The 25,765-nt window shown below is 40.5% G+C and overlaps 1 protein-coding gene across 12 annotated transcripts; it reads left to right on the top strand.

The window, feature by feature from the left end:
* Nucleotides 1–192: 192 nt before the first annotated feature.
* On the top strand, nt 193–25,703 carry MKNK1 (MAPK interacting serine/threonine kinase 1). 12 transcript variants are annotated; one of them, XM_030032812.2, is made up of 14 exons: nt 255–308; nt 1,344–1,408; nt 5,517–5,621; nt 9,042–9,140; nt 9,985–10,082; nt 11,516–11,595; nt 13,045–13,118; nt 16,521–16,625; nt 19,641–19,696; nt 20,278–20,373; nt 21,343–21,537; nt 22,060–22,224; nt 22,876–22,919; nt 23,847–25,703. In XM_030032812.2, exons 4-14 carry the CDS (start codon nt 9,044–9,046, stop codon nt 24,073–24,075), a joined length of 1,239 nt encoding a protein of 412 aa, XP_029888672.1. In that variant the 5' UTR covers nt 255–308; nt 1,344–1,408; nt 5,517–5,621; nt 9,042–9,043; the 3' UTR covers nt 24,076–25,703. The 12 variants fall into 12 exon arrangements, with proteins under 12 accessions (XP_029888673.1, XP_029888667.1, XP_040983868.1 ...); XM_030032809.2 differs by having other exon boundaries at nt 259–308; nt 8,885–9,140; XM_030032811.2 differs by having other exon boundaries at nt 277–308; nt 1,322–1,408.
* Nucleotides 25,704–25,765: the final 62 nt, after the last annotated feature.

The raw sequence follows: 25,765 nt of genomic DNA, 5'->3' as shown, positions 1-25,765 counted from the left end.
GTCAGCTCCATACCCCTCTTCTGGGAAGGAGAAGATTGCAACCTGCCAGCCTAGCGTGGGCACCAAAACCCCGGCCCAGATGACCCCCACAACGTCCCCCGTCCTCCCCGGGCTGGTGCATGGAGCTTCTCCCCGTGCGCATGCGCACAGTGTGTGTGTGGGGGCGCCCACTGCCGGGCGTGCTCACCTGGAGCGGCGCTGCGCGCATGCGCGCCTCCTCCCGCCTTCCACACACGCAGAAGCGGGGGGCGGGCGGCCCGGCGGTGCAGCGCCGCCCCCGCCGAGGGACGCTGGCGGCCGCCATGGAGGTGAGGGCGGGGGGACGGCGGCGGCGGCTCTCCCTCAGGGCTGTGGGGGCTCTCCCTCAGGGCTGTGGGGGGGGTGGCGGCGAGGGGCCCTCCCCGCTTCGGTCGGCTGAGGGGAGGTGTGGGAGGGGAGCCCTGAGGGGGAGCGGTCCGTACCCGTAGGAGCCGCTGGGCTCCCCCGGCTGCGAGCGCGGGTCTTCTCCCCGGGGCTTGGCCGGGCTCCTCCGAGACGCGGGGCGTGTGGAGGAATAAACACTTGAAGGCCGGGAGCGGTGGCAGCCCTGGTTTCTGGGGCTGGTGTCGGTGGCGAAGGGACAGCTGGCAGGCGGTAAAATGCCTCCAGCCCGCCGGCCGGCAGCTTCGGGTCTCGGGGCCCTCTCCGAAGGACCCGGGAGTTTCTGTCGCTTGGAGCTTGGTTATTCCCCGAAGGCTTAAACTGCTGTACTTCATACATAGTGCGTTTTTTAATAGAGAGTGGTAAGTCTATAAACTCCTATGATGGCTGCTCTCTATTAAGATTATTGCTGGAGTGGAAGAGGAGCCGGCAAAGGCAAATGAACCTGTTCCTAGATTTGATCACAAGTAATCTTTTAGTTCTTGTATTTTTCATCTGTCATAAAACAATGAGACCTATGAGCCCCCGGGAACACTGAAAATCTGTCTAGATTTAATCTATACTTTACCTCTGCAGTATCTGTTAGCCTGACCAGGGTGACCTTCTGAGGCAGTTCGGAGCGAAGAGAAGCAAAGACAAGGCAGCAGTACAGTTCTGGTGATAGCTCGGCTGCTGGCTTCAACAGTACATGTGATAGCCAAAAATTAGCCTATTCCCCTGACGCCACTGGCACTTGTTAGTGAAGTGTCAGATTTGTTTAGATTTTTTTTTCCTTTTATGAGCTTACTGCTTATAAAAGCCTCTTTATCATGCAAGTTTATGCCCCACAATTAGCTTGGAAGGATTGGCATATATTCTGATAACTTTGAAGAACTACAGTTTGGCATTTTTTTCAAAACAGGGCTCCTCTTCATGCCTTCCAGGTGCTGGATGGAAGCAAGGCAAAATACACTTGTGGAGCTGAACCTTTTCCACTGCAGTTCTAAAGGTAATTGGTTTTGGTATTGGCAGCCTTCCAGGTAAAGTGGATTTGGGTGCCTTGGACACCTGAAAATTTCTTGACATTGAATATTGTCCATCATGACATTATTTCAGGGTATGAATGCTGTATCAGTACTCTCTAATGCTTTCATAAAAGGTATTTACTGCTGCCATGTGGAATTTCCTCTCACCTTCCAGTACCTTCCTGGTAACAAATGTTAAAACACTGGTACAAATTTTATGTGACATCACATGTGGAAATGCAATGGAGTTTAATGACTATTAATTTTAGAGTTGAAAGTACAGAGGAGGGGAGCAGGCAGAAAAATCAGTCTTGCTTCAAAGTTTGAGAACACATTAGATTGACCTCTCCAAACAAGGCTGCTTGCTAATATAGGAGTATGTTGTGTAGCTTTTTTTCCAGTGACAAATGTCATTATCTGATCATTTGTGGGGTGTGGAGTCAGAGCAGGAAATGCTTATCTTCTATCTGCATGAAATTAAAAGTTGTCTTCTAAGAAGTTTTTCTCTTTGGTTTAGACTTGAAAACTAGTAAGGGAGCTCAGTGGGGTTAGAGGAGCTAGTTGGCAATGCAGAGACAGTCTTCTGAGAGTTGTTGATGCCATCAGACAGAGATGTTTAGTAAGTGGCCCTGGTAGCTTACTTGCCTTTATATCTCCTTTATTTAAAAGTGCTTTAGGGGTTAGAGAAGCTTTGAGCAGTTGAGTCAAAGTACTATTGCAAGGACTTTTCTCATTTAGAATGTGTGTGATGTGGAGTTTAAAATAATTTTGCAGCTCAGTTCCTACTGCACTGTGATGGAAACTTCAATATGAATCGTCTGCCAGTGGTCAGTAGCATTACATGTCTTGTTTGGCTGTACTGCTGTATGTGGAAGGAGGGAAGATGGTCTTTCGTGCAATAACCAGTGTGTGTGTCATGTTTTTACTGACAAGGCTTACCATTCACATTTATTTGTTAGCCCCCTGAAATACACCCTATTATGTCCTTTCATCCATGTGGCTGCCTCAGAGGCAGGTTGTCCTACAACAAGAAATTAAAAAGATTACTGTGTGGTTTTAAGCTACCTTCAGTCTCATTTGTTATCCTTACTTGTTAACTCATAGCAGGGTCACCATGCTTGTCTTGTTTGCCTTTGTCTTTCCAGTGGGGATGATAACAGTTCTTTTGCTGTCATTCTGAATGATAACTAATGCTTTTAAAGAAATGCATGTGTTTCTATGTAAACATAGGCAGACCTCAGCAGAAGATCTCATGTCTACAGCATGTGTGCTAAATATGCTATTTTCTCCCAAAAGGAGAGGGAAGAGTGCTGTGTACTCCCCTCTCCATTAAGGTTCTCCCTGCTTCCCCAGTAGTGATCATGGTGAAGTAATAAATTGGGGTGGGAGGAATCTATTTGAAATAACTTTATGTGCTATCCTGCAAAGTGAGATCCACCCATTGCTGGAGGGTTTGACTCAGAGCTTCAGAAACCCCATGCTTAGTTTGCAAAGGAAGTGGCTAGCTGAGAGTACGAAAAGTTAGGCTCTGCAACTTGCATACACAGAAGATAAGGTATCTCTGGTCTTCTAGAAGTGTGACAGAAGGGAATCACAGGGAGAAGTATGGAGGTAAAGAAAAAGGTTTCTGTAACCATTTCTACAGATTGAAGAATTTTAGAAGGATGGTGTCAGCTGTTACACTGTGTAGGTGTTATAGTAATGCCTGTGATAAGGCAAAATTGATAATTTTTCTCAGACTTGCTCTTTCATGAAATCAGATTGCTTGGGCTTCCTGTGGACTTTCAAGTGTTCATTTTAAAATGTTAATGCTCCTGTATCTTACTGGGAAGATGTTGGAATGCTTTTAAGTTCCTCTTCCTTCAGGATAATTCAGATTAATGAATTAAATTATACTAAAAGTTTTCTTGTAGGTGGGATGAGAAGGTAACTGACAGCTAAGAATGAGTTATGGCAAACTACTGTAATGCTGAATGACCTGTAAGAACACTCACTTCTTACAACTTGAAATTAATACTCATTCTGTATTGTATTAAGTAAGAATATTAAATAATCTGCCTCTGGATTTGACACAGGGCTGTGCTAAAGAACTGGGCATCCTTCCTCTTCAAATTGTGTTTCTCTTGATCTGTAATGTTACAAGCACAATTAATCACTATGTAGTTGCTTTATAAAGGTAGCTTTGGTTATTCTGAGCTTCCCGCAACTAGAAGGTTTTGGCAGAATCAGCACCTGCTGAGTGAGTCCTGTTTCATTATGAGCCACATCTACAGGAATCAAAGTGTTGCTGTGGAAGGGAGGCTCCGAGAATGATGTGAGCAGCTGAGTTGGGAGGAAAATGAGATGGAAGTCTGGTTCTGTTTTGTTTCTTTGTCCAAAACTCTGGATGTCTGAAACTTTAAAATGGCTTAATTTTTTTTTTTTTTTGAGTTTTGAGCACACACTTTTACATTTGAAGTCTGAGAGTCACAGGTATGTCATGCTTGTGGAATCAAGGGACTTACTCATGCCTAACTATTTTATTTAATCTGGTGGTAGCTGTTTGAACAAGTAAACAATGGCTTTGAAAAGAAGTGTAAATTGACAGAGAAGTTGGATGCTGTTCAGAAGGTGCAGACTGGTCTACCTGTTGTTCAGTTAGTCAAAATAGTATTTTTAAATTTCAATTAGAGAAGCTTCATCAGAGACCTCGGTATGCTTTTATTCAGTCTGAATAAAAAGCCTTTGCTTTTGCAGTATCTGTGGGACAGTAATATTTTTGTAATTGCAGCTGTTCAGGTACCACCTCAGTGGTCTGAAACATCCTGTGCCAGCACATCGAGTTTGTTTCATCTATTGAATTCCGGGTCATGGCTATCCTCTGTGAATCCACAGAAGGCTTTATTTGAGGCTCCCGATTCTTTTTTTCTTCAGATGGTGTAACCTGAACATCATTGCCTTGTTTGCCGCTTGCTAGGAGTGAATTCAGTACTAGTGGTACGTGTTCTCAGGAGATTTTTCAGCTGTAGAAAATGCTTTCTGATGCTCCTGCTCTGTTGGAGCCTGTTTGGCTGCCTTCAAGACCAATTTCAAGATATGCTTTAATTTGGTGCTGTTATGGTTGTAGTTGTGGTGCTCTATCTTGGCAGTGTGTTGATCTAGGTTAGGAGTATGGTAATTCTTGTCCATTAAGAGTAATTCTGTATTTTGTATCTAAACTTGTTATGGTTCTCCAATAGTATAACAAGAAGAACTAATGAATACCATAAATCCCTCCACTGTTTTTGCAAGACTGTAACAAGGGGGTCTCCTCTTCAGTTGAAATGACTGGAGCACTGGAAATAACACTGTGTTTTGCATTCTGTACTTAAGAGTTATAAAGCCTTTAATGCAGGGGTGTTGTCGTGGTTTAACCCCAGCCAGCAACTAAGCACCATGCAGCCACTCAGTCGCTTCCCCCTGCACCCAGTCAGATGGGGGAGAAAATCGGGAAAAGAAGTAAAACTTGTGGGTTGAGATAAGAATGGTTTAATAGAACAGAAAAGAAGAAACTAATAATGATAACACTAATAAAATGACAACAGTAGTAATAAAAGGATTGGAATGTACAAATGATGCACAGTGCAATTGCTCACCACCTGCCGATTGATGCCCAGTTAGTCCCCGAGCAGCAATCCCCCTGCCCCCACTCCCCCCAGTTTATATACTGGGCATGACATCACATGGTATACCCCTTTGGCCAGTTTGGGTCAGCTGCCCTGGCTGTGTCCCCTCCCAACCTCTTGTGCCCCTCCAGCCTTCTTGCTGGCTGGGCATCAGAAGCTGAAAAAATCCTTGACTTTAGATTAAACATTACTTAGCAACAACTGAAAACATCATTGTGTTATCAACATTATTCTCATACCTAGCTCAAAAACACAGCACTATACCAGCTACTAGGAAGACAATTAACTCTTATCCCAGCTGAAACCAGGACAGGTGCGCTCTTGCTGTGTGCTTACATCAAGTCCGGCACAACAGGGTCTTGCAATCTCTTGACACTCTGGACACTACCCAAATGTATGTAACGTTTGTGTGATTTCTGAATGTAAATGTGATTGTGTTCCTTTTCAGCTGCAGAACAACTCGTCTCAAGCAAGACCCAGTTTTGAAGCAGGGGGTAGTACCTGGATTCTGCTTAAACTGCTTTCTTCCATTGAATTCAAACGCACAAAAAAGGTATCTTCTTAATAGAAAAAGACATCTGTACTGTGTTCTGCAAGTGCTTCCTGTACATGTTTTCTAAATATACTCTTCCTTCCTTTGGAAAGCAGATTAGAATGAGAGGGGAGTTAACATTGGTGTAGTGGATTTTGGCATGTTTGGAGTGTTAGGAGGCAAGAGGAAAGGTGATGTAAGATCTGGATGAAGTGAAACTTGTTGTAATTGTTCCTTTTCTTCTTCACATGGCGTTGTTTGCAAGTCTTTACAATAAGTGTTTTTGTTCATCCTTTTGAAGATAGTTGTAGAGGCCACAACCGCAAAAGAGAGAGGCTGTAACTATACCTTCCCACACAGGCTCTGAATAATGTGTATGTTAAATATTGCCTCAACACTGAATTACGACAATGATAATAAAATATAGGACTTCGACAAAACTGCAGCTAAGACAGAAACCTGCTCTCTTTTTGCTTGCAGTATGGATTTTGCTGGGTTACATTATCCTGTAAGCAATAATCCTAACCTGACTGGAGGAGAAGGACAGATCAGAATTTGAACTGTTCCCTGTTTCTTCAGCTCTTGTCAGACTGCTAGTCAGACAGTAGTTCTTTAGAGAACAGTCTGACTGTTATGGTCGAGAGGGATGTAAGAAGTGCTCTTTATCAAAGGTTTGGCTAATCTGCTCTGAACACCAACTAGTGTTCTACTCCCAGCTCACTGCACTCGGACAGAATAGATTATAAAGTGGGTGGACAAGTTGGTTTGGTGGAAGCAGGGGTTCAACGCTTCGGGCCATGTTGTAAAATTACCTTAAAATAACAACAGTTGGATGTTCATCCTGGACCTGATGTGTCCAGGGGCCATTTCCTTCCAGAGCAGTTCATCTAGTCTCTGAGCTTTCTGTCTGGCAGGGTGAACTTCCTCAGATCCCACAGTGTCCTTGCCCCCAGAGGTATTCCTGCAGTATGCAACACACCTAAGCATTGCTTAGATGGTTGAGGCACACTGTCTTTCAGTGTCATCGGAAACTCTGGTATATGGTCACAAGCACAAGCATTTCTTTGAAAGCTTGAAAAACCTCTGAAGCATTTGGCTGGGCTAAAGGCATTTTCTTGTCATACCAGCTGTTACTTAAGTACCAGTTCATTATAACAAAGTGAATAATGAGAATGAAGCTGTGATACCTTTAAAGCAAAAGCTGTGTTGACAGAAGTAAACTACACAATGATGTGAAATAGCAGACCAGAAGGGTAATAAGAATCTAATACAGCAAACACTTCATGCCTGTCTGATAGCAAATTTGGTCAGGACTGTAGGTTGAAAACATGAGCTTTTCAGTAATTTGGTTTCTGTGTACATGACTAGTGAACTTCCTGGTTTCAAGGAAGCAGTTCTCTGTAATTTAGGAATTGAGTCAGACTAAAGGGAATTGAAATAATGTAGTGAGTTATTAAACACCAGACTGTAAATATCATAACCAACTGGTAGAGTGCCGGAGATGGTTGTGAAGAAATATGTCAGCTGTGCTAAGATGCAGGATTCATCTGCTGTCTTTTTGCTAATTTTTAGTCAGTTACAAGCTCTGAAACTGTGTAATATTTGAAACGGAATAGAACCTGTCTAGGTATGACTTGTTGACTTGCAAAAGGTCAGGTCATTAAAATGACTTGTTTGACACCTTTTGGAAATCAAGCACCTCCTTCAAGCAGACCAGCTCTATTTCTGAGCAGCTTCATGTGTGTCATTTCAATCTCAATTCTGAATAACTTCTAATGCAGGCTGAATTGAAATCAGAGCGAGCAGGAACTTGCTGTCAAAGGCTGGCCTTCTCTCTATTATGTTAAAATTCAAAACTGTATGTGTGTCAGTTTGATTTAAAAAGAAGCTGTTGCTTCAGAAGTTAGTAAAATGTATGCTTTTGTGTTTCTTACTGTATTTAAGAACTTGCATATGTCATCCATTGGGATGATTTAACACATTCTGCTTAAGACTTGAAAATGAGGATTTACTATTGTCTTAAGGCTTTGAGTGATACATTTTTAAGTGTTTCAGTAAGTTGTTAAAGGGCTTTCAAAACAGCACTTGTCTTAAATTTTCAGACAAGGTGTGAGTTCTAAGTGACACTCATAATAGTTATTACTGACAGATATTGGCAAGAAAAATACAATGAAGCAAAGAAAAAGTATTTCATGTATTGGTAGATTGTTGTGTAATATTTTCTGCCTCCGAGTCTCTCCTATGTTTTGAGAGTACTTTGCAAACAGTGAAAGGTGGAAAAACTGCTATTCACAAAGGCTCTCTGTTAAAGGAGAACTGCTAGAAAAGTTGCCGTTGTCGTTTTTAGGGCTTGCTCTTGTTTCATTACCAGTGTTCTCATAATTATGCTATTTCTAGGGATTTATTTTTTCTGTAGTACAAGATCTTTAATTGTGAATTTACTTAGAAATCCTCCTGGCTGTAAAATGTCTTAGCAGTGCTTTGCTACTGCCTTAAAGACTGTGAGCTGTGATTTTTAACTGTTAGGGCCAACTTGGCAGGATGTGACTGGTGGTGTGGAGAAGTGCTCATGTGAGTATAGTGTGGAATCATTTAACCTTTTTGGAGATAGGTTAGCTGTATGAAGCAGCCTCTGGCAGAGAAAGTGTATGGCAATGTTTTTATTTAGGCTTTCCATAAGAATATGTGGGTGTTTTTTCTTTTTCTGCCATATTCTCTCGCATCAGTGAATTGTTATCTCTGACTAAGCTCTTGTAGTATCTGCAACTAGTAATGCAGGAAAACAATATCTAAATGCCATAAACACTGCTTGTTTTGGAGCATAAGTTATCCACTGCTCTGTGGTTTAGAAAGGCACATCATGGTTCTGAGACGTGGGTTTTTTTCTGGCCTTCTGGCAGCATAAACTGACCTAGATTGCTTCTTTGACCTGTTAACTCTTGTGGTTGCTTTGTTTCACCAGGTTGTTTGAAACTTCCCCACACCTTCCTCCTGTTTTGGAAGCTCATTTTCTTAAACTGACTTGAAAAAAATCTGCTTGTAAAACAGTAGAATAGCTCAAAGAACAGTGCCCTTGTGAGGGCTGTAAATCCTGTCTTGCATCAGGGCATGCATTATGTTGTGGGTAGCTCATGGTGGTTGTTGACAAGGTTGTTCCCATGCTTTGCCTTACTGTGCTGTGAGAGGAGGATTCAGTATAGATGCATAGTTATTTTCTTCTGTTTTTACATTTGTTTATCAAACCTCCCCACAGCTGTTAATTAGCACCCAAATTGTCTTTTTAGGTTTCCTCTGATATTTGGGGGAGAGGTGGCAGCCCGTGATGAAGACAAGCAGAGAAACTTTTGGATAGCTTAAGAACATAAACACATAAGATCATGTTCATTTTCTCCTAAAGTAATTGCTTATGTGTTAAAGGCACCTTTATGTTCTGCCACACAGAAATGGTCAGCAGTCAGCCTCTCCCCATAGCAGACAGTGGGAAAAGGAAAAAGAAAAAAAGAACCAGAGCCACAGATCATGTCCCTGGGAAGTTTGAAGGTTGGTGGCAACTTCTAAGCTTTTAATTGTAATGGTCTGTATTCCCTCTGCTGTTCTCAGTTTTCTTACCTAAACAGTGCTTTTTGGCAAACTTTCTAAGCTAACGTTTCTGTTTTTCTTTATCCCCTGTATTTTGGTCTTCAGTCTCCTTTTTTTCTCTTAGTGCTGAAATCTGAGTCCTATTTATAATCTGGTTTGGTGTTTTGTTTTGTTTTTTTTTTTAGTAGGAACAGTGTTGATATCAAAATGCTTTGATTGAATAGATGTGAGAACAAATACTGCGAAGCACTGAAGGTAAAATACAGTTCAGTGCAACAAAGCTGACCAGTATAAAACTTATTAGTGGGCAAGTAGCATTGTCAGGTATGTTGCAAATCAAGAGGTGGCAGTCTTCTAGGTTTAAACATTCAAATTTCAATTATAAAATCTACTTGCAGAGATAGTGTTTTATGGTAGGCATTTTCTGATCAAGGAGTGGAATGTTTTCTACATGAAAAAAATTGGTTCCGAGTTTTACATGAAGACAGGGAAGGTGGATGAGGTCATAGCAATTGCTGAGATATAAAATGTTTCTTGTATGAACAAACTTGTAATTTTGATGCTGGAATGAAGTCTACTTTAAATTTTTCTGGTACTTGGAAGAGGGGAAGTAAAAAATGAGGCATAATTAAGGCTGGCACATCTACTTTAATACTGCATAAATCTATTTTCTGTCTTCATTACCAAGGGAATTTTTTCAGTTGCTGTCATATGAGGGATGCTCATCAGATAAATAGCTTGTCTTGATGTTGTTCACTGAAATGCTTTGGCTAAATGTGTCCTTTCTGCTGGATTTCTTTGGCAGACTTGTACAAGCTGACTGCTGAGCTTCTTGGTGAGGGAGCATATGCCAAAGTTCAGGGTGCCGTCAGCCTCCAAACTGGGAAAGAATATGCAGTAAAAGTAAGTGTAGAATGAAAGCAGCATCGCTTCTGTCTGTAACATGTCTTCTCCCTCCTAGTATCTCAGTGAAAACCTGTAATAGAGTGGGTAATAGCAAAACCTTTTAGAAAATTTTTGATGCTTGAAATGAGCCTGCTTTATAACCATTGAGATATCTGTCGTCTGAAGTATTGTGCCTCTGGAGTGAGCTGGTGTTATCAGCTGCAGATAGAATTCACAAATAGTAAATGACAGTGTGATGCTTAGATCTCAGAGCAAGCTTTCCTCTCATGTCCTGATTTGATTTCAGTCTTACCAGTTTTTAGCTCTTCTTATGAAAGAGACTGAGTCATTATCTAGCACGGCCTACCAAATAATGCAAGCTTTTGAGAATGCTGCTCCAAGTTCAGAGAGCATCAGTTACTGCCATTAGTTCATGTAAAGCTGTGTCTTATTTTTTGATGGAGGTGAATCTTCTGTAATATCATAATATTAAGTGTTAGGGCCCATTTACACATCTGTGGTTATCCCGAGTCCCCCATTTAATTACAAACACAAATAATAGTAATAAGAAAGCTTTATGCTTGATTCTTTTGGAGAAACCATAGATAGAAAATTTTAAGTCCCTTTAAAAGTCTAGTCCTATAGATTCCATAATTTTGTGTGTACTTTGTAGAATTGTTGAAAGTCTGGAATAAACAAACCACTACATTATGAATTAGATGTGATTGGATACCAAGTGTCATGTAGTACTGGTGAATGGTTGGCCATTCTGTACCAGAGAACTCTGGCTGTAAAAATGAGAAACCTATACTGGATACAGATGTTGGTAGTATTTGGGGTAATGGCATGAGCTTTCAGTTCACGTAGCAATCGTTCAGTCTCAGCCTCTGCGGAAAGCCCCTGTCCTTGTTGTCTTTCAGCCTGAGGAGTGTGTGATGGCACTTCTGATGGCAGTACAGAAGGGCTCTGAGATTGAATGTATGTTTTCTTTAATACGTTAGGTCCTATTATTGGGTCTCCATGAAGTTTGCACTATGAACCAAACTCTTTGTGGTGAATTTAGTACTACTTCTTTTTGACTGTTCAGTGTCTGATGTGACTCAAATCTGTTTTTGTTAGAACTCAAAAGGATATCCTTTTCTGCACATTGCAGAATTAGAATGATGCAAGAAAAAGCTTGTGGTATCAGGTCAGTGACTGTGTAACATGTGGATTTAGTTGCTTTCTTATCTTCTTGTACTTATTTCTCTTGTCCTTTGAATGCCTTCCAGAGCTCTGCTGGCACTGTAAATGAATGACGGATGATAAATTAAACAAACAAAGAAAGGTGGAGTGTTTCTGTCTGGTGGGCGTGCCTGAGATTCAAACTTTAGATCAGTTACTTAATTCCAGAGCCACATGCACAGGTCCTGCAGTAATTTTTCAAACATGAGCTCTAACTCTTTCCACAGATCATTGAAAAAAATGCTGGGCATAGTCGGAGTCGGGTTTTTCGTGAAATAGAAACACTGTACCAGTGTCAGGGTAACAAGTAAGTATAGAATCTTGTGTTTGTTTTATTTATTTAAAGTATCTTGAATATTTTTCAAATTTTTAAGCCTCTTATGTGTGAGTAAGGAGCTTTGCAGTAGTCTCCTTAAAACCAGTGGAAATTTAGACTTGACCTATTCAGAATAAGAATTTTCCCTTCTCTTACCTGTGAAGTTTAGGGAGATATTTACAAATTAAAAGTCACATAACTCAATTAGCAACTGGCTCACTGTAGCCTGAATGTGCTTCAGTGATGCGTGGCTTTTGTCTGAATGGGTAATGAACTTTTTGACGCTCTCCCTTGTGATTTCACCATCAGCAAAAGCTGACCTGATACCAGCTGCCGCTGAAAGGAACAGACTTGCTATTCCTTTCCTTAATGTGTGGTTTGTCCTCCTCTTTGTGTCAGCCTTCCTGCTTTTGCACTGGAACCCTTAGATCAACCAAAAGCTAATTTAGTTTTCATTTAGATGTGTGCTGACTTCACGTAGCTACAGGATGAAGCAACTTTAAAGCTGCTGCTTGTGTCTGAAAAGGAGGGAAAGGCTACACAGCCAGTGGCAGCATGCTCTGTGATGAGTTTAAGCCAATTCTGAAACTACTCCTTTAGATGTCTGTTAATCTAGAATGTATACAACAGCTGTTATCTATACTGCAGTTGTGCAGCTTATATTGAGCCTTTTTTTACAAATTTTTAGTACAACACTTCAAGATAATTTAAAACCAAACTTGTTTACCAAACTCATGGGCTTAAGTTGTGCTGTAGAGAAGCAGGTTACATTTTTGTTCTGTCTGTGGTTAAAAGCATATGGTCATCCAGTAAATAACTGATGAAAAACTCAAGCTGTCATCGCCACATGCAGAATTTGGATTTTGCGTGTACTGCAAGTATAGAAGAATCTGACTTACATGTTTGACATTCTCAAGGCAACATGGGGCGTTTGTGCTGCAAAGACTGTACACTAGCTAAACAGGAGTTAGTTAGTCTAAAAATGGTAACTAAGGCGCTGGATTTAATGTCATGGTGACAGATGCCTGTCTCCTTCAAGCACTGCGTGTTCTGCCTTGTGATTTCCAGAGAGAAAGAATGCCAATTTAGGTTTTTTTTTTTGTTGTTCTTGCCTTCAGCACAAATGCAATGTTCTAAATTATTAAATACAACCTATTACCAGCTATCTTCCTGTCAGTTGAGCAGTGGTGGAACTCTTTCACAATCCTGTCTGATTTTGGTGTTTGGCCTGTTTCTTCCGCTTAAATTTCAGTGTGAGTTGGAAATGTAGTTTTAATGCCATAGGCAACCAAAGCAACTTGTTTAATTAAACTTTTATTTTTGGGTACTTCTGGCACTTCCTAATTATCCATGCTGAAACTCTTCATTGCTGTGTTTACACTCTATGCTTGTTTCTTCTATTTCCTCTCTCTCTTTTTCTTTTTTTTTTTTTTTTTTAAGGAACATTTTGGAGTTGATAGAATTTTTTGAAGATGACACAAGATACTACCTTGTCTTTGAGAAGCTGCGAGGAGGTACTGTGCAGTAACTGTGCCTTTGTTCATTGAATCACCTTGGTCCTGTTTGTCTCAGTGTTTTAAAGTAGAAAATGAAGACCTTACTTTAAATGCTTGAGAATTTTAAGACAAAGAAGTAGTAGAGGAACTAATATACAAAGCTTGAAGTATGGTTATTCTTGAATATTGATGGGTCTGGTCATGCATTTGGAATCCCTTTCTGTAGTTAAGTGATGGAAATGTCAGCTCTGTTAAAGTAGGAGCTTTGGAATATAGTTAGTAGGTCACAGTACCTTCAGGCAAGGGGAGACACACAGTATGTCAGATATTATGCACGATCTTAGTACAGCATCTATATACTCTGGTAGCATTTTCCCTTGATGTAGGATTGACTTAGTTTCCTGAAACTCATGGAGTACTGTTGCAAAAAACCACCTTGCTTCTGCCTCAGGTTGCTGTAATTGTGGAGTAGTCTGCTTTTGGCTGTTTGAGGGCCAATCAAGTGAGCATGTGTGGTCACTGGTCTCTAGCATTTAACACTCACCTGGGGAGTGGGAAGGCTACATCAAGTGCTTTGTGGACTTTGTCACATTTTTCTGCATTGAGCGTAATTACAGTATCCATTAATTGCATGACTGTGCAAAACCATGAGTTAAAAGTATGGCCCACCCTTCAAAGAAAAACTGAGTTTGTGAAGGAGTATACTTCTGTCCATAGAACATCATCTATTGTCACTGGTCAAGAAAGTTTTCAGTAGCAAACTGTACGGGCAAGAAAGCAAATTCTTTCAGTATAGATGCAGAAGTTTTTTTTAAAAAGAGAAGGACATGGGTTTTTTTCCTTGAGTAAAAGCTTTTGTTTACCTTCCCTTAAAATTACTGCATCATTTCATTGTGGTTTCCTCTAACACTGTTCCTCTTAATGCACAGACTTCTCTGACAAATTAGCTCAAATAGGGCTCAACTGGGATGAATCTGCATTTGTCTATTTTCCCATCTTCACATTCTTCCATTAGTTAACCCTTTCCTTTGACTGTGGGACTATGGTTGTCAGTGTACCTGCACAGCTGCTGAGAGGATAATAATGCTACAACTTCTTCCCTCTCTTAGTGTTTTTACAGTGGTCAACTAGGGCTGAGACTGGTTTTCTCTTTGAAAAATTTCAGCATTTGTAGTGTTAGGTATGTGGGTTTGAAGAAAGAAATAATGGGAATTAGCATCAGACCAGCTTCTGATGCACTACAGATTCTGGTGTAAGCAGCATGGGTGGCAAGAACGAGAACATTAATCTTCAATGCAACGTTTACTTTAGTAACTGTAGTCTCAGATACTGATGTTACCTACAATGTTGGGGCATAACTTGGGCTTTCCATTTACAGCTTTGCCTTTGTGTAGCTGTGGTAACTGAAGGAGCTGTGCTCCCATTTTAGCTGGGTTCAGTTCACCATGATACGCAGAAGCCATTTAATATCCTTGCCTGACAACATTTTATAACTGAAAACGTTAAAGTCCAGCTTATTATACTGAACTTGCATGATTTAGGAGTCCTTTCCACTTTCTTTTTTTCTCTCTGAAATGCATTTTGGGAGGTGCTATATGATGCTTTCTTTCTGTTGAATACTAAAGAGGTGGTAACAACTGGCAGGAGTGCCCTGCTATTCTTTCTGTTTGTGGGATTCCTCTACATGGGCTGAATATAAAGTCTGTAGAGTATGTTTTCATTGATATTGATATAATTCTTATCTGAAAGAGTTCGGAACATCAGCTCTATTCAGAAGGGTAATCTGAAATAAACCTGCTGGGTGAAATGAACACTTCAGGTGGCTTAGTATCATTTCCTGCAAAATCTGGGGTCTTTTCCACAGGGATAGAAACATTCAAGAACTGATACTACTTTCAAAAGGTGTAAAGAACAACTATACTAGGAAAACCCTTTGAGCTCAGTGCCCTTAAGAAGTCTGTAGCAAACTAGAAAGTGTTTTTGGCAAGGAAAACCTGTGTTTGAAGTCTGATAACCTGGTCCAAAGTGGCTTTCCTCCACCCATCTGACACAGCATATCTGTGCATATCTGAAGAGTCTTTTGTCATATCAAAGCGTATCCAAAGAGTCTTTTGTCCATCTTTCTTCTTTTTGACTGTCTTTCTGGTTTCCTCTCTGAATCCTTGCTGTGGAGGAGTGGCAGCAGCTTTGATAGTATAAGAATAGGAATTACGACAATAGAGAATGGGAGGTTTCCTTCCACACCTAGAACTGAAGAATAAAAATGAAATCACCTGAGATATAAAATGTTTACTGTATTGGAGGCTAATAACAAATGGCAGTTACTTCTTGGATTTGTCTGCCTGATTGCATTTATAAACATACCTCTCTGAGTAAGAAAATGAAAGACAGTAGTAAGGCTATTTAGTGGGCTTGGATCTCTGTGGACTACATTAATTGTTTTTTTTTAAGACATTTTTAATGTTCTGAGAAGATTGATGGAATTCACTTAAAGAAGATAAGGAATCAAACCTCCCTTTATCCTTTGTTAAAGGGATACCAGTGGAGCTTTGCCTGCAAGATACCAGTCCTTCATTATGTTCATATTTGAGAGGTCTTTTGTCAGATTTCATGTGCCTGGGCAAATTTTGCCTTAAGTCAGTGTATGAGCCTTACCTTGATGTTAGTGGGAATTTTAATGTGTATTTAAAAGTAGAATGTCTTTTTATTTTGATGGTGTTGAGATAAAAAAAACGTGTATACTTGACTTTCAGTGCAGAGTCTCAATTGCCATGTTACACAAAATGAGGAATGTTAGTTCGAGCATGGCCACCTGTGACCTGGGGGAGGGTGGGTTTTGCCGAAGTGCTATGTACATCCTTAGATGATGTTTGAGTTCTACTAGTGCTATTAGTAAGTTTCCACTGTTCACAGTGTGTGGAAAACAGACCAGTCAGTGCTGGGGCAGTAAAAAGTGCTTGCCCCTCATGCTGTGCTTAAGCTAGGGCTGCAATGTTTGAAAATTATGTTCTAGCATGCTTAAGTATTGAAGCTGCTCAGTTGTACCTTTTCCTGCTTAGTCATTCCCCTGTTTGGTCCCTGGAAGTTGCCTGCAGTGAAAGGCTGTTACAAAATACGAGAAATGAGGTTATGGATTCATGATACTTGGTACTAGCTCATCATTATTTTCTGAGGCTCTTTTCATAAAAAAACATGGGATTGTGATACTTCAGTTTCTGCCATGTAAACATACTAGGACAGAATGTTAGTTGCAAATAACTCTCCTAAATTACTTCTGGCCCTGTTCAAGCTGAGATCGGTTCTTCCTTTATGGCAGACTAGTAGTGGCTATTGCCTTTTTATCCTTGTATTGACAAAGCCTTTTCTCAGCCCAGGCAGCATTCATACTAAGGTTTTCCCTTTCACCTGTTACTCTGACAGGTTCAATTCTGGCCCATATACAAAAGCGGAAGCACTTCAATGAACGAGAAGCTAGCAAAGTGGTGAGAGATATTGCCTCTGCTCTGGATTTTCTTCATACAAAAGGTAAGAGAAGGCTGTCTCCATCTTTACTGGTTGATATTGTACTCTTAGGTTATGGAGCACATTTTATCTGTAAGTAGTCAGCCTTTGCTAGCATTTCTATTTACAGCAATGCCAGATGACTTCTTCTGTTTTCCTCTATAATATTATTTTCATAATGTGGTAGTTTAAGTAATCAGCTGTGGTAAGATGGTACAGACTTTTGATGAGAAGTTACATCAGCATCCAGGGAGAATTAACATTAGGGTTAAATCTGTTTGCTTGTTCTTGTTACCTGAGCACCATGTAAAGGTTACTCAAAAGGGACCTAATACTCTTTTTAATTTCCTCCTCTTTCAGGTCTACAGAGATGCTTTTCTGTATTTACCGAGAATTCTGCTGGTTACAGGGCCTCTTTGTTGTAGCTTTTGGTCTCTACATTTAGACCCCCACTGTTGGGTTGAGAGACCTACAAGTGAACCATAGTCGTTGTTTGAAGGTGTCTTAATTTCATTTGGAATTTGCTCAGATTTAAAATCAGTTCTGTTTGTAGAGAGTTCTTTTATGTTAAAATGTTCTTTTGCTGCTTTTTCTAGTTGGGAGTACTTCTGTTTCATTTCAAAATATCTGTATGCATTACGGTCATCCCAGAGTGTACGTGTGTGTTGAATGTGATAGATACCTTTAAAATCTTTCCTATGTCATAATTATCTGGTCTTGCATAGATTAAGCAGCTTCAGTTAATGTTACAGTGACTACCTCTGAATAGAATGGCATGTAATTGGAGGCTATGTTTATTGGTTATTTATTTTGATAAATTTTTCTCTCCACTTATTTTGCCATCCTGATTAGCCAGGTAGATCTCAGCAGATCTACGTTTGCTGTCTAAGTTGTTTAGTACCGTCCCCAGTTCAATAAATGTTTAATTGTAGGTTTTACTTGTAAGTCATGGTACTGCTTATATGCTTAAGTTGGAATTACAGCATTGGTACCTCGGTAGGTTGAACCCATTAAAAAGAAAAGCATAGCAATACATAGGGAATAAAGAAAGTGGTAAACCTGAGGAATATGGATCTTGTCACATGTTGTGACTATGTTGTAAGAAGTTAATTTGAATGTGGAAACAAACTTAATTCGCATTAAGATTTTTGGTAATCTTCATAGCCTGTCTATGTGATAACTCAACTTTAAACCTACAGAGAATGTACTCTTTGAATACCTGTGTTTAGAAGATTTTGACTTTGGGATACAGGGTGAATAAGGAACAGGAAGCTTGGGCTGAACATGCGGAGAAATACTTCCTTGATATGTTAGGGCTATAGTAGGTTGCTTAACAGCTGAAAGTCTAGGAACACTGTTCAAGGAAGTTTAATATTGACTCAGCTAATGTATTTCTGTAGTTCTCTCTCAGCTTTTAGTTTTAATTCCCCTTTCCCCAACAAGAGGGGAGTGATTCATTAAAATAGCCTTAGAATGTGGGGACATGGCTTGCAGAATCGGCTGCAACAGCATCCCCTTTCATTTTATTGTCCTCTTTATGGTTCTTTCGTGTGACATTAAAATAATTAGTAAGTAGCATATACAACACTAAAGTAAACAGGAAATTAAAGCATTTTTATTGCACAGCTTACTGGTGAAGTGCTATAGCTAGATGCTTTAAAAAAAAATAAATTGAATCAGGACAACTAATTCTTTTGCCAGGAGTAGTTTAGAACTCTGCTGGATGATAATACCATCTTACGCCCACTTGGGATATGTGTGCTTTATTGGTAATAATCCACTGGAGGAGTGTTTAAAGGCAGTTGTTTCCTCAGCGCTGTGTGCAACTGGAAAATAAAATGTTATATAATCAGACATTTTAATTCAAACAACAATACAAAAAAGTGCTGTTGGGTTTCACATTGCAAGCCAAGCCAACTGTTGGGAGTTTTGTCAGCCTTGCTGTAAATGTCAGCATGGGCCATCTTGACGGATTCATTATGCCATCTTCCATGCATAAGCAACGTGAACTGCATGATTGTGAAAGTTCTGATTCCTTGAGATCGATGCCACGCTATGCTGTTAATGTTGTATTTTAAGTCATGTCTTGTGGTGTGTGCTGAAGAAAAGTCATTAGAAGCTCCCTTACGTAGAATGTGGTGGGATATTTTCTTTCTTGTACTCTGAAGTGGTATCAAGTGTGTTTGGAGCGTAATTTTTTTTTTAAGCAAGGCTAGAGTGCAGTTAAATTACAGCTAAGTTGCTCATTTGATTTGATTTTTTTGCTTCTCATTTTTTGCCTTACCATTAAGTTTGATCATATTAAATGGTGAACTTCCAGAAATTGTGCGTTTAGGCATTTGAAGAACTGCTTTGACAATGCAGAACCACCCTTGCATGTGAATTGCACAGATAGATAACTTTGTGCTTCCCTATTGGATTTGCCTGTTCCGATAGCAGTTGAATTAATGAAGAAGCCCTTTGGTTGTTCTCCTCTAGCTTTTCTTCTGCATCTCCAACCAAACCCTTTAATTTTTCTTTTGCTTCAGCAATGAGTACGTACCTCACCATTAAAAAGATGGTATTTTCATCTGGGAACTCAGGGTTTTTTTTGGGCAGAGTGTCTCAGGTATTGTCTGTGCTGGTAGGAGTTCAGCGAACCACCAGTTGATCCATCTGGAAAGAAGGACCTTACTGTAGAAGGCACAAAAATCTTTTGAGTAAACTGTGTACACAAGTAAACTTTCCTACAGGTCAGTCATCTTAATAAGCTGGTTTTAATTAACATAATTAATTTGGGCTAAGCCAAAAAGTTCCAGTGTTAGCAGGTTCTTATTTGCTTGACTGACTCTCATGTACATATAAGGATGATAAAGGTATAGCAGGATGCAACAGTGACTTTTAACAAATACACTTTGCAATTATTTGCAGTATCATTAAGGGGGGATTGTGTAGCAAACTCAGGCCTAGAATATTTCCTAGGCCACCTTCTAATAGAGAAGTAATGAGAAATAAAACAGGAGAGTATCTTCCCTAATGAACATTTGTACTCTTGTTTAGGTATTGCTCACAGGGACCTGAAGCCTGAAAACATCCTGTGCGAATCTCCAGAAAAGGTGCTACTCTGGTCTCTTAACCTGAAGTGTATTTTTTTAACTCGGTTTCCAAAAACAGTCCTCATGTTATGTTTCTTCTCTTCTTGAAAACTTTTGAACCCACTAGTGAACTTCAACTAAATTTAACAGAACTGAAGCCTGAAAGAGACTAAATTCTTCTTTGAGCTGTAAAAATGTAAGCATCTGGCTAAGAGATAAAAAGCCAACTGTTCTTAGAGAGGGCATAGCAATTACAACGTAGCACCTCATCTGTTCTGAGGCAGTACCCAGATGGACAAGCAACATTTACAGGCCAGCTGGTCACAATACATATAGTTCCCAAACTGCCCCGATGTGTACTGGCTCTTGCCTAGCCAAATAAAAAAATAATGTAATAGGATCAGATGCTGGCAGCATGGGAGCAACTGGGGCAGAGGAGGCAAATGCAAGGAGTGGAATATAGCTGTAAGTGACTGGGTTTCACTAGTCCTGCTGCTAGTACAACTGGTTCTGTCCTGGGGTTTTCCACGTGGTGCTGTATTCATGCATCTTGCATTAATCCCGGTCTTCTGGACCTCTTACTGTTTTGTCCTTGGTTTTAGATATCACCAGTAAAAATATGTGACTTTGATCTTGGTAGTGGGGTGAAGCTGAACAGTGCGTGTACTCCAATAACTACTCCTGAATTAACAACACCGGTAAGAGACCTACTGTGGCTTTCTGCTTTTTCTCTTCTACCATAAAACAATTTTTCTTATCTCCAGAGGAGAGCTTCCAAAGGGCTTACTGCAACTACACCCAGTGGTGGATAGTTCATTTAAAGTGGGTGTATGTGTGATAAATACTGTCTTGGTTTCCCAGTCATAGAACACATATACAAAAGCACAGAAGCTCACCATGTTAATTCTCCTGTTGGCCAGAAAGTAACACATTGATCCTGTTCATCTCTTACTCCATCAAATGAGGAAGCTTTTCGTGGAGGTTTTTTGTGTGCTTGTGGACTTAGTTTGAACCTTAGTTTTGTGTTCATTTCCCGATGTTTGGGTTCTGTAGCTAAGACCCATAAACTAAGGGGAATGCAAGTTCCGTAATCAGCGTGTGGCTTTATAATACACGTTAGTTTGAAAAACCACAGTGCTGTGCTTTTGGCATTACTGTGAAAGAAAAATCTGACAGTTCTACAGAAGTCTGTTATAGAAATCACCTCCCATGATATACTTGCTCACTTTCTAAAAGGCTAGTAACTAATAGATAAGATCTAAAAACGGGAAATATGTAAATTAATATTTTGAGCCTGTATAAAGGATCATAGATTCGTATGGAACAGTTTATGATTCTGCTAAAGAACAGTAGGAACTCTTTTGCTTTCTGTTAGGTCCCTGTAGTCCTTAAACCTGAAATGTGTTAATTTTATCTTGCGCAGTATGCTCACAAAATGTTTCAAAGCTCTTGGCAATTCCATTTAACCATTGAGGGATGCAGCAGTTGTGATTTGGCTTAACAAAATGAGACCCGCAGTGAAAGCAAGTAGTAAACTTCAGTAGTCCCTGATGACTGATTCTGCTTTTAGACCAAGCTGCCTACTATAAAGAGAGGAGAATGATAAATCTGAGTCTTGTTTTGATTTGACCCTCCCTTTGAAAACTTGCTTGAATTCGGTTTCCTAGTGTGGGTCTGCAGAATACATGGCACCCGAAGTGGTCGAAGTCTTCACGGAGGAGGCCACGTTCTACGATAAGCGGTGTGATCTTTGGAGCCTGGGAGTGATCCTGTACATCATGCTCAGTGGTTACCCCCCTTTTGTGGGCAACTGTGGCACAGACTGTGGCTGGGACAGAGGAGAGGTCTGCAGAGTTTGCCAGGTGAATGTGCATGTGTGGGAGAATGGGCATACGTGGGATAGTGTAGTTTGTCCCATGAACTTAGGGTGTAAGACTTGTCGTAATGCCGGCAATGAAGAGCGGTGTCTGTAACCCAACCAGTTATGTCCTCTTCCCTATCCCGCAATCCTTCTCTATTCTGTAATTCTTGATCTGGTTTATGGTAGTCACCACAATTCCTCAGATAAGTTGAGCCCCAGGAGAGTTGCCATGCACAGTCTGAATTTATTCTTTCTAAAAACTGAGTATATTGGCTGCACTGTTACAGGGAGGATGGGGGGGGGAAGGTGTTTTGAGCAGACAGTGTATCATGTCTGTCTTAGGATGTGCTGAATCACTCTCTGGAGCTGCCTGTCACTCTCTATTACTCCATAAGGAGACTGGATGGTTTCAGTTGTCACCCACCACACAAGGTGGATAAAACTGAGTGAGAAGAATCCCACCTGAGAAGTCTTCCATTGCATTCTAGTTGCTATTTAAATTAAAGACCCTTTCCTTTACTAGAACAAGCTTTTTGAGAGCATTCAGGAAGGCAAGTATGAATTTCCTGACAAGGACTGGTCGCATATATCCTCTGAGGCCAAAGATCTCATCTCAAAGTTGCTCGTTTGCGACGCCAAAGAACGACTTAGTGCTGCTCAAGTTTTGCAACATGCATGGGTTCAAGGAGTATGTATACCCCTTTATTTTTTTTTTTTAAGGGTTATTCTTCTTTCAAAGTGACGAACAAGCTGTTCCCTGTCTCTGAACTTTTAATAGCATCGTTGCATGTTTTACTGTTCTTATCTTGATTAATTAAATGATACACAGTGGGTTTATTCTTTCTGGAGCTCTGTGTGCTAAATATTTGGATGAGTCTGTCAAGCTTTAAGTGTTTGGTTGGTTTTCTTGTTTGTTTTTTAATTATTGCTTTATGCATTTTTAAATGGCTTTCTTGTGAATACCAAGCACTGCAGTACGTGAATCATGTTACTCTTTAATACAGTAAGGCAGAATGCTGGTAGATAGGGTTTTAAAAGAACAGCAGTGTCCTCTTTTGCTTTAGTTCCCAGTTCAGGAAAGAAGGGATAGACCTTCTGGAGAGCTGCCAAAGCTTTAGCCTTATACCTGCAAACTGTGGTATCTTCTTGTGAGGGGAGACAGATTATGAAATGTGATTTGTAAACCAACAGTGATTTGGAAACCCACAATGAATTAGTTTATATGCAATATCCATTAGTTGTAAAGATTTGGAGGAATCGCCTGTTTTTTATCGCTCTTGGGAAAGCTTGGTTCCCAGCTGCTAATACATAACTAACTTTTCTTAACTGCTTCTTCTAGCAGGCTCCTGAAAGGGGATTACCTACCCCTCAAGTTCTTCAAAGGTAATTTTTTTTTTTAAATGTCTGTAAACTTGGCCAAGAATCATTACTGAAAGAATGGGGAGAGATAGGAGGTGACAAATTGGGGGGTAAGATCCCTGGTGGAGAGTGGAACTTCATAAATGTGCAGCACTAATTTTGTTAAGAACATCAGAAATATTAAAGCTCCGATTTTTCTTTATGATCTAATCTTTCTTGTTTGTGGGAAAGGCATTGGAGAGGATTCCTGTGGTGCAGTGCTAATCTTAGACAGGAAATAATGATGATTTTGGCAGTTTGCTGCCCAGGAGGGGAAAAAAGGCATAAAGGCGTGCGTTACCCAAAGACACCACTTTCTGATGGATGAATAATCATCATATACACATGGATCTGACTTCCACTGTAGTTGGAGGTAATCACAGTATCAGTTTAACTGTGTGAGCCGGGCAAGCCTCATTTGAAGTGATTTGATGGTAGATTCCTATGTCGGAGAGCCCGAGTCACATATCTCTGTTTCTATTTCCATGTCTGCCACTGGCAATTCCAGGTGGTTCTTCCTGTCAGAAGTGTATTTCCTTAAGCCAGATGTGCAATTATAGTGGGATTGCAGTTCTCTGAAGACAACAGTATTGCCCCATATGCCCATCCTTTTATAACATGTAGAAATTAAGCATGGCATCTCAGGTGGCTTCCCGGGTTTACATTGGAAGTACTTGGCAGAACGAGGACTAGAACTGCAGCTCTTTCCAAAATCCCAGAGTGTTTCTGTTATGTATTGCTGGTCCTTGCAATGAGAAGAGATGCAAATATTAACTGGTTATTTTGCCTGCTGTGTCCATGTTTTGATAGGAGAAATAAAACTTCCTGGAAAAAGATGCTCTGCCATGAGGGTAACCAGGTGAAGTGACTCTTTGTGCATGTTGTAACTGCTTTCTCCTTTTCCCTTGAAAGGAACAGTAGCACAAAAGACCTGACGCTTTTTGCTGCTGAGGCTATAGCCCTTAACCGCCAGTTGTCTCAGCACGAGAATGAACTCAGCGCAGAGCAGGAGAACGTTGCCCATGCTGTGTGCTCCATGAAGCTTTCTCCACCGTCCAAGTCCCGCCTCGCCAAGCGCAGAGCAATGACGCACGCCACCAAAACCAGTGACTTTCAGCCAGTTCCCCATAAAGCCTTTTAAACTTCTTTCCTGCTATGGATTGGCAAGATCAGCCTGTGTTCTTATTTGGAATTTCAGCACTGATAAAAGCTTCTCTGCTTCTGACACTTTGATTGGAAGCTTGCTCTTGTGATGTGACTTGTAACTTTAAGGGGACAGCTTTTTATGGGAATGTTTTTTGCCTGTCAGGTTTGGTGCATTAAGATAATTTAACTGATCCTCTTAAACTGGAGAAGATGGGTTTGCTGCTGTATTATTTGAGGTGATAAATCACTAAGCTTTCCTTATTTTCTTCTTAGAAGAGTATGCTTTAAAATGCAAACTTGAAAACATCAGAAAAAAACAACTTTCTTGCTTTGCCCAGCAGAGCATCAAGCCTCTCCCTGCCTATGGCTGCTCTCCTTGATGGTACATCTTGCGAGGTGCTGCTGCTAGTCACAGCAGCAGGGACTGTTTTCAATCAACAGTGCCCTTGTCTCTTTCTGTAGACTCAGGAAATGAAGGTGATGACTGGGTGGATCTGTCTCTGTTGTCTTCACTGGGCTTAGACTGTGAGGATGGTACTGTAAAGGTGCAAGGATCACTCAGGCTTGTAGGGATGAAGAGGACCGGGTTGCTTTTTTAATCCTGTTGATAGTTAGTGTGTCAGTATGTAGGATGAAAGCTGGTGGTGTGTTATTTCTTTATCTGACACCTTTTTGTTCTTAACTAAAATGTACTCCATATAATCTCTCTTTTTATTGGTTGGGTTTTTTTTGTGTGTGTCCAGTATGTCCCCTTCTCTGGCAGTTACAGTCTTAAGTCTGATAGCCACAGTATAACAGACTGTTTATGTAACAGTTTATGTTTAGTATCTGGGTTTTTTTATATATTAATGCTATCCTCAGTTATACCTTCCTTTCTGTAAACTTGTATTTCTCCAAGTCCTTTTGTGTGTGTTACCTGGAGTTCTTAATGTGAATGGACAGACTTCAGTGAATTTTGGTGTCTGAATAATTTAGGATTATCAAATGCAAAGGTACATCTATACAAAAATGGTGCTGCAGCTGTTGCATTCTGCCACCTGCAGTGATCTCAGGCTGGGTGTCTAGATTTTAGCTTCCAGTTTTAGTACTGTGGTGCACCAGAGGTCAGGAGTAATTTGGAAGGGTACTGGCTGAAAAGCTGAAGATTTTGGGTGACCAAGGTGAGGTGTCCATGGAGAAGGACATGGATGTTGAGCACTTTCTGAAACGTAAGCTGTGAAAATTGGGCCGCTAAGATGCCCAACATGATGCACCTTAAACTTGCTGGCCATTTCTGAAACCCTTTGCCAGGGCATTGCGTGCAGGGTGGAGAGGGGGAGGAGGAGGCGGCCCCCAAGTGCCAGCACAAAACCATCCTGAGCAGAATGAGAAGGAATAAAGTAGCAAATCCAACATGCGCTTGGAAATTGAAAGGTCAAAGCTGAGTGTCTTTGCATGGCCTATTCAGAGCGGTTTTACATTATCTTTTAGCAGTGTGCATACAGCTATTTTTATACAACATGCTGTATTTTGTGACTAATATTAAAGTTGTTATTTAAAAGATTTTATACATTGTGCCAGTGGATGGATTATGAAATGTCTTTTGCTTTGTTTTTATTAAAATGCTTTAAGTTATGGATTTAACACATGTGGCAGTTCTGTGTGGTTTTTTTCCTCTTAATTTTTGGTGACATAAGAAAATAGAG

Source organism: Aquila chrysaetos, chromosome 12 (genome assembly GCF_900496995.4).
Source record: "Aquila chrysaetos chrysaetos chromosome 12, bAquChr1.4, whole genome shotgun sequence".
In the NCBI taxonomy this organism is placed as follows: Eukaryota; Metazoa; Chordata; class Aves; order Accipitriformes; family Accipitridae; genus Aquila; species Aquila chrysaetos.
Note: the sequence above shows the minus strand (reverse complement) of the source record. Positions and strands in the feature narration are given on the sequence as shown.

What these genes read in the sequence shown, in the direction of transcription:
- MKNK1 (XM_030032805.2), top strand. An exon ending in GGATTTTCTTCATACAAAAG is followed by an intron (nt 16,626 to 19,640) that starts GTAAGAGAAGGC and finishes ACTCTTGTTTAG; the next exon opens with GTATTGCTCACAGGGACCTG. An exon ending in TGTGCGAATCTCCAGAAAAG is followed by an intron (nt 19,697 to 20,277) that starts GTGCTACTCTGG and finishes CCTTGGTTTTAG; the next exon opens with ATATCACCAGTAAAAATATG.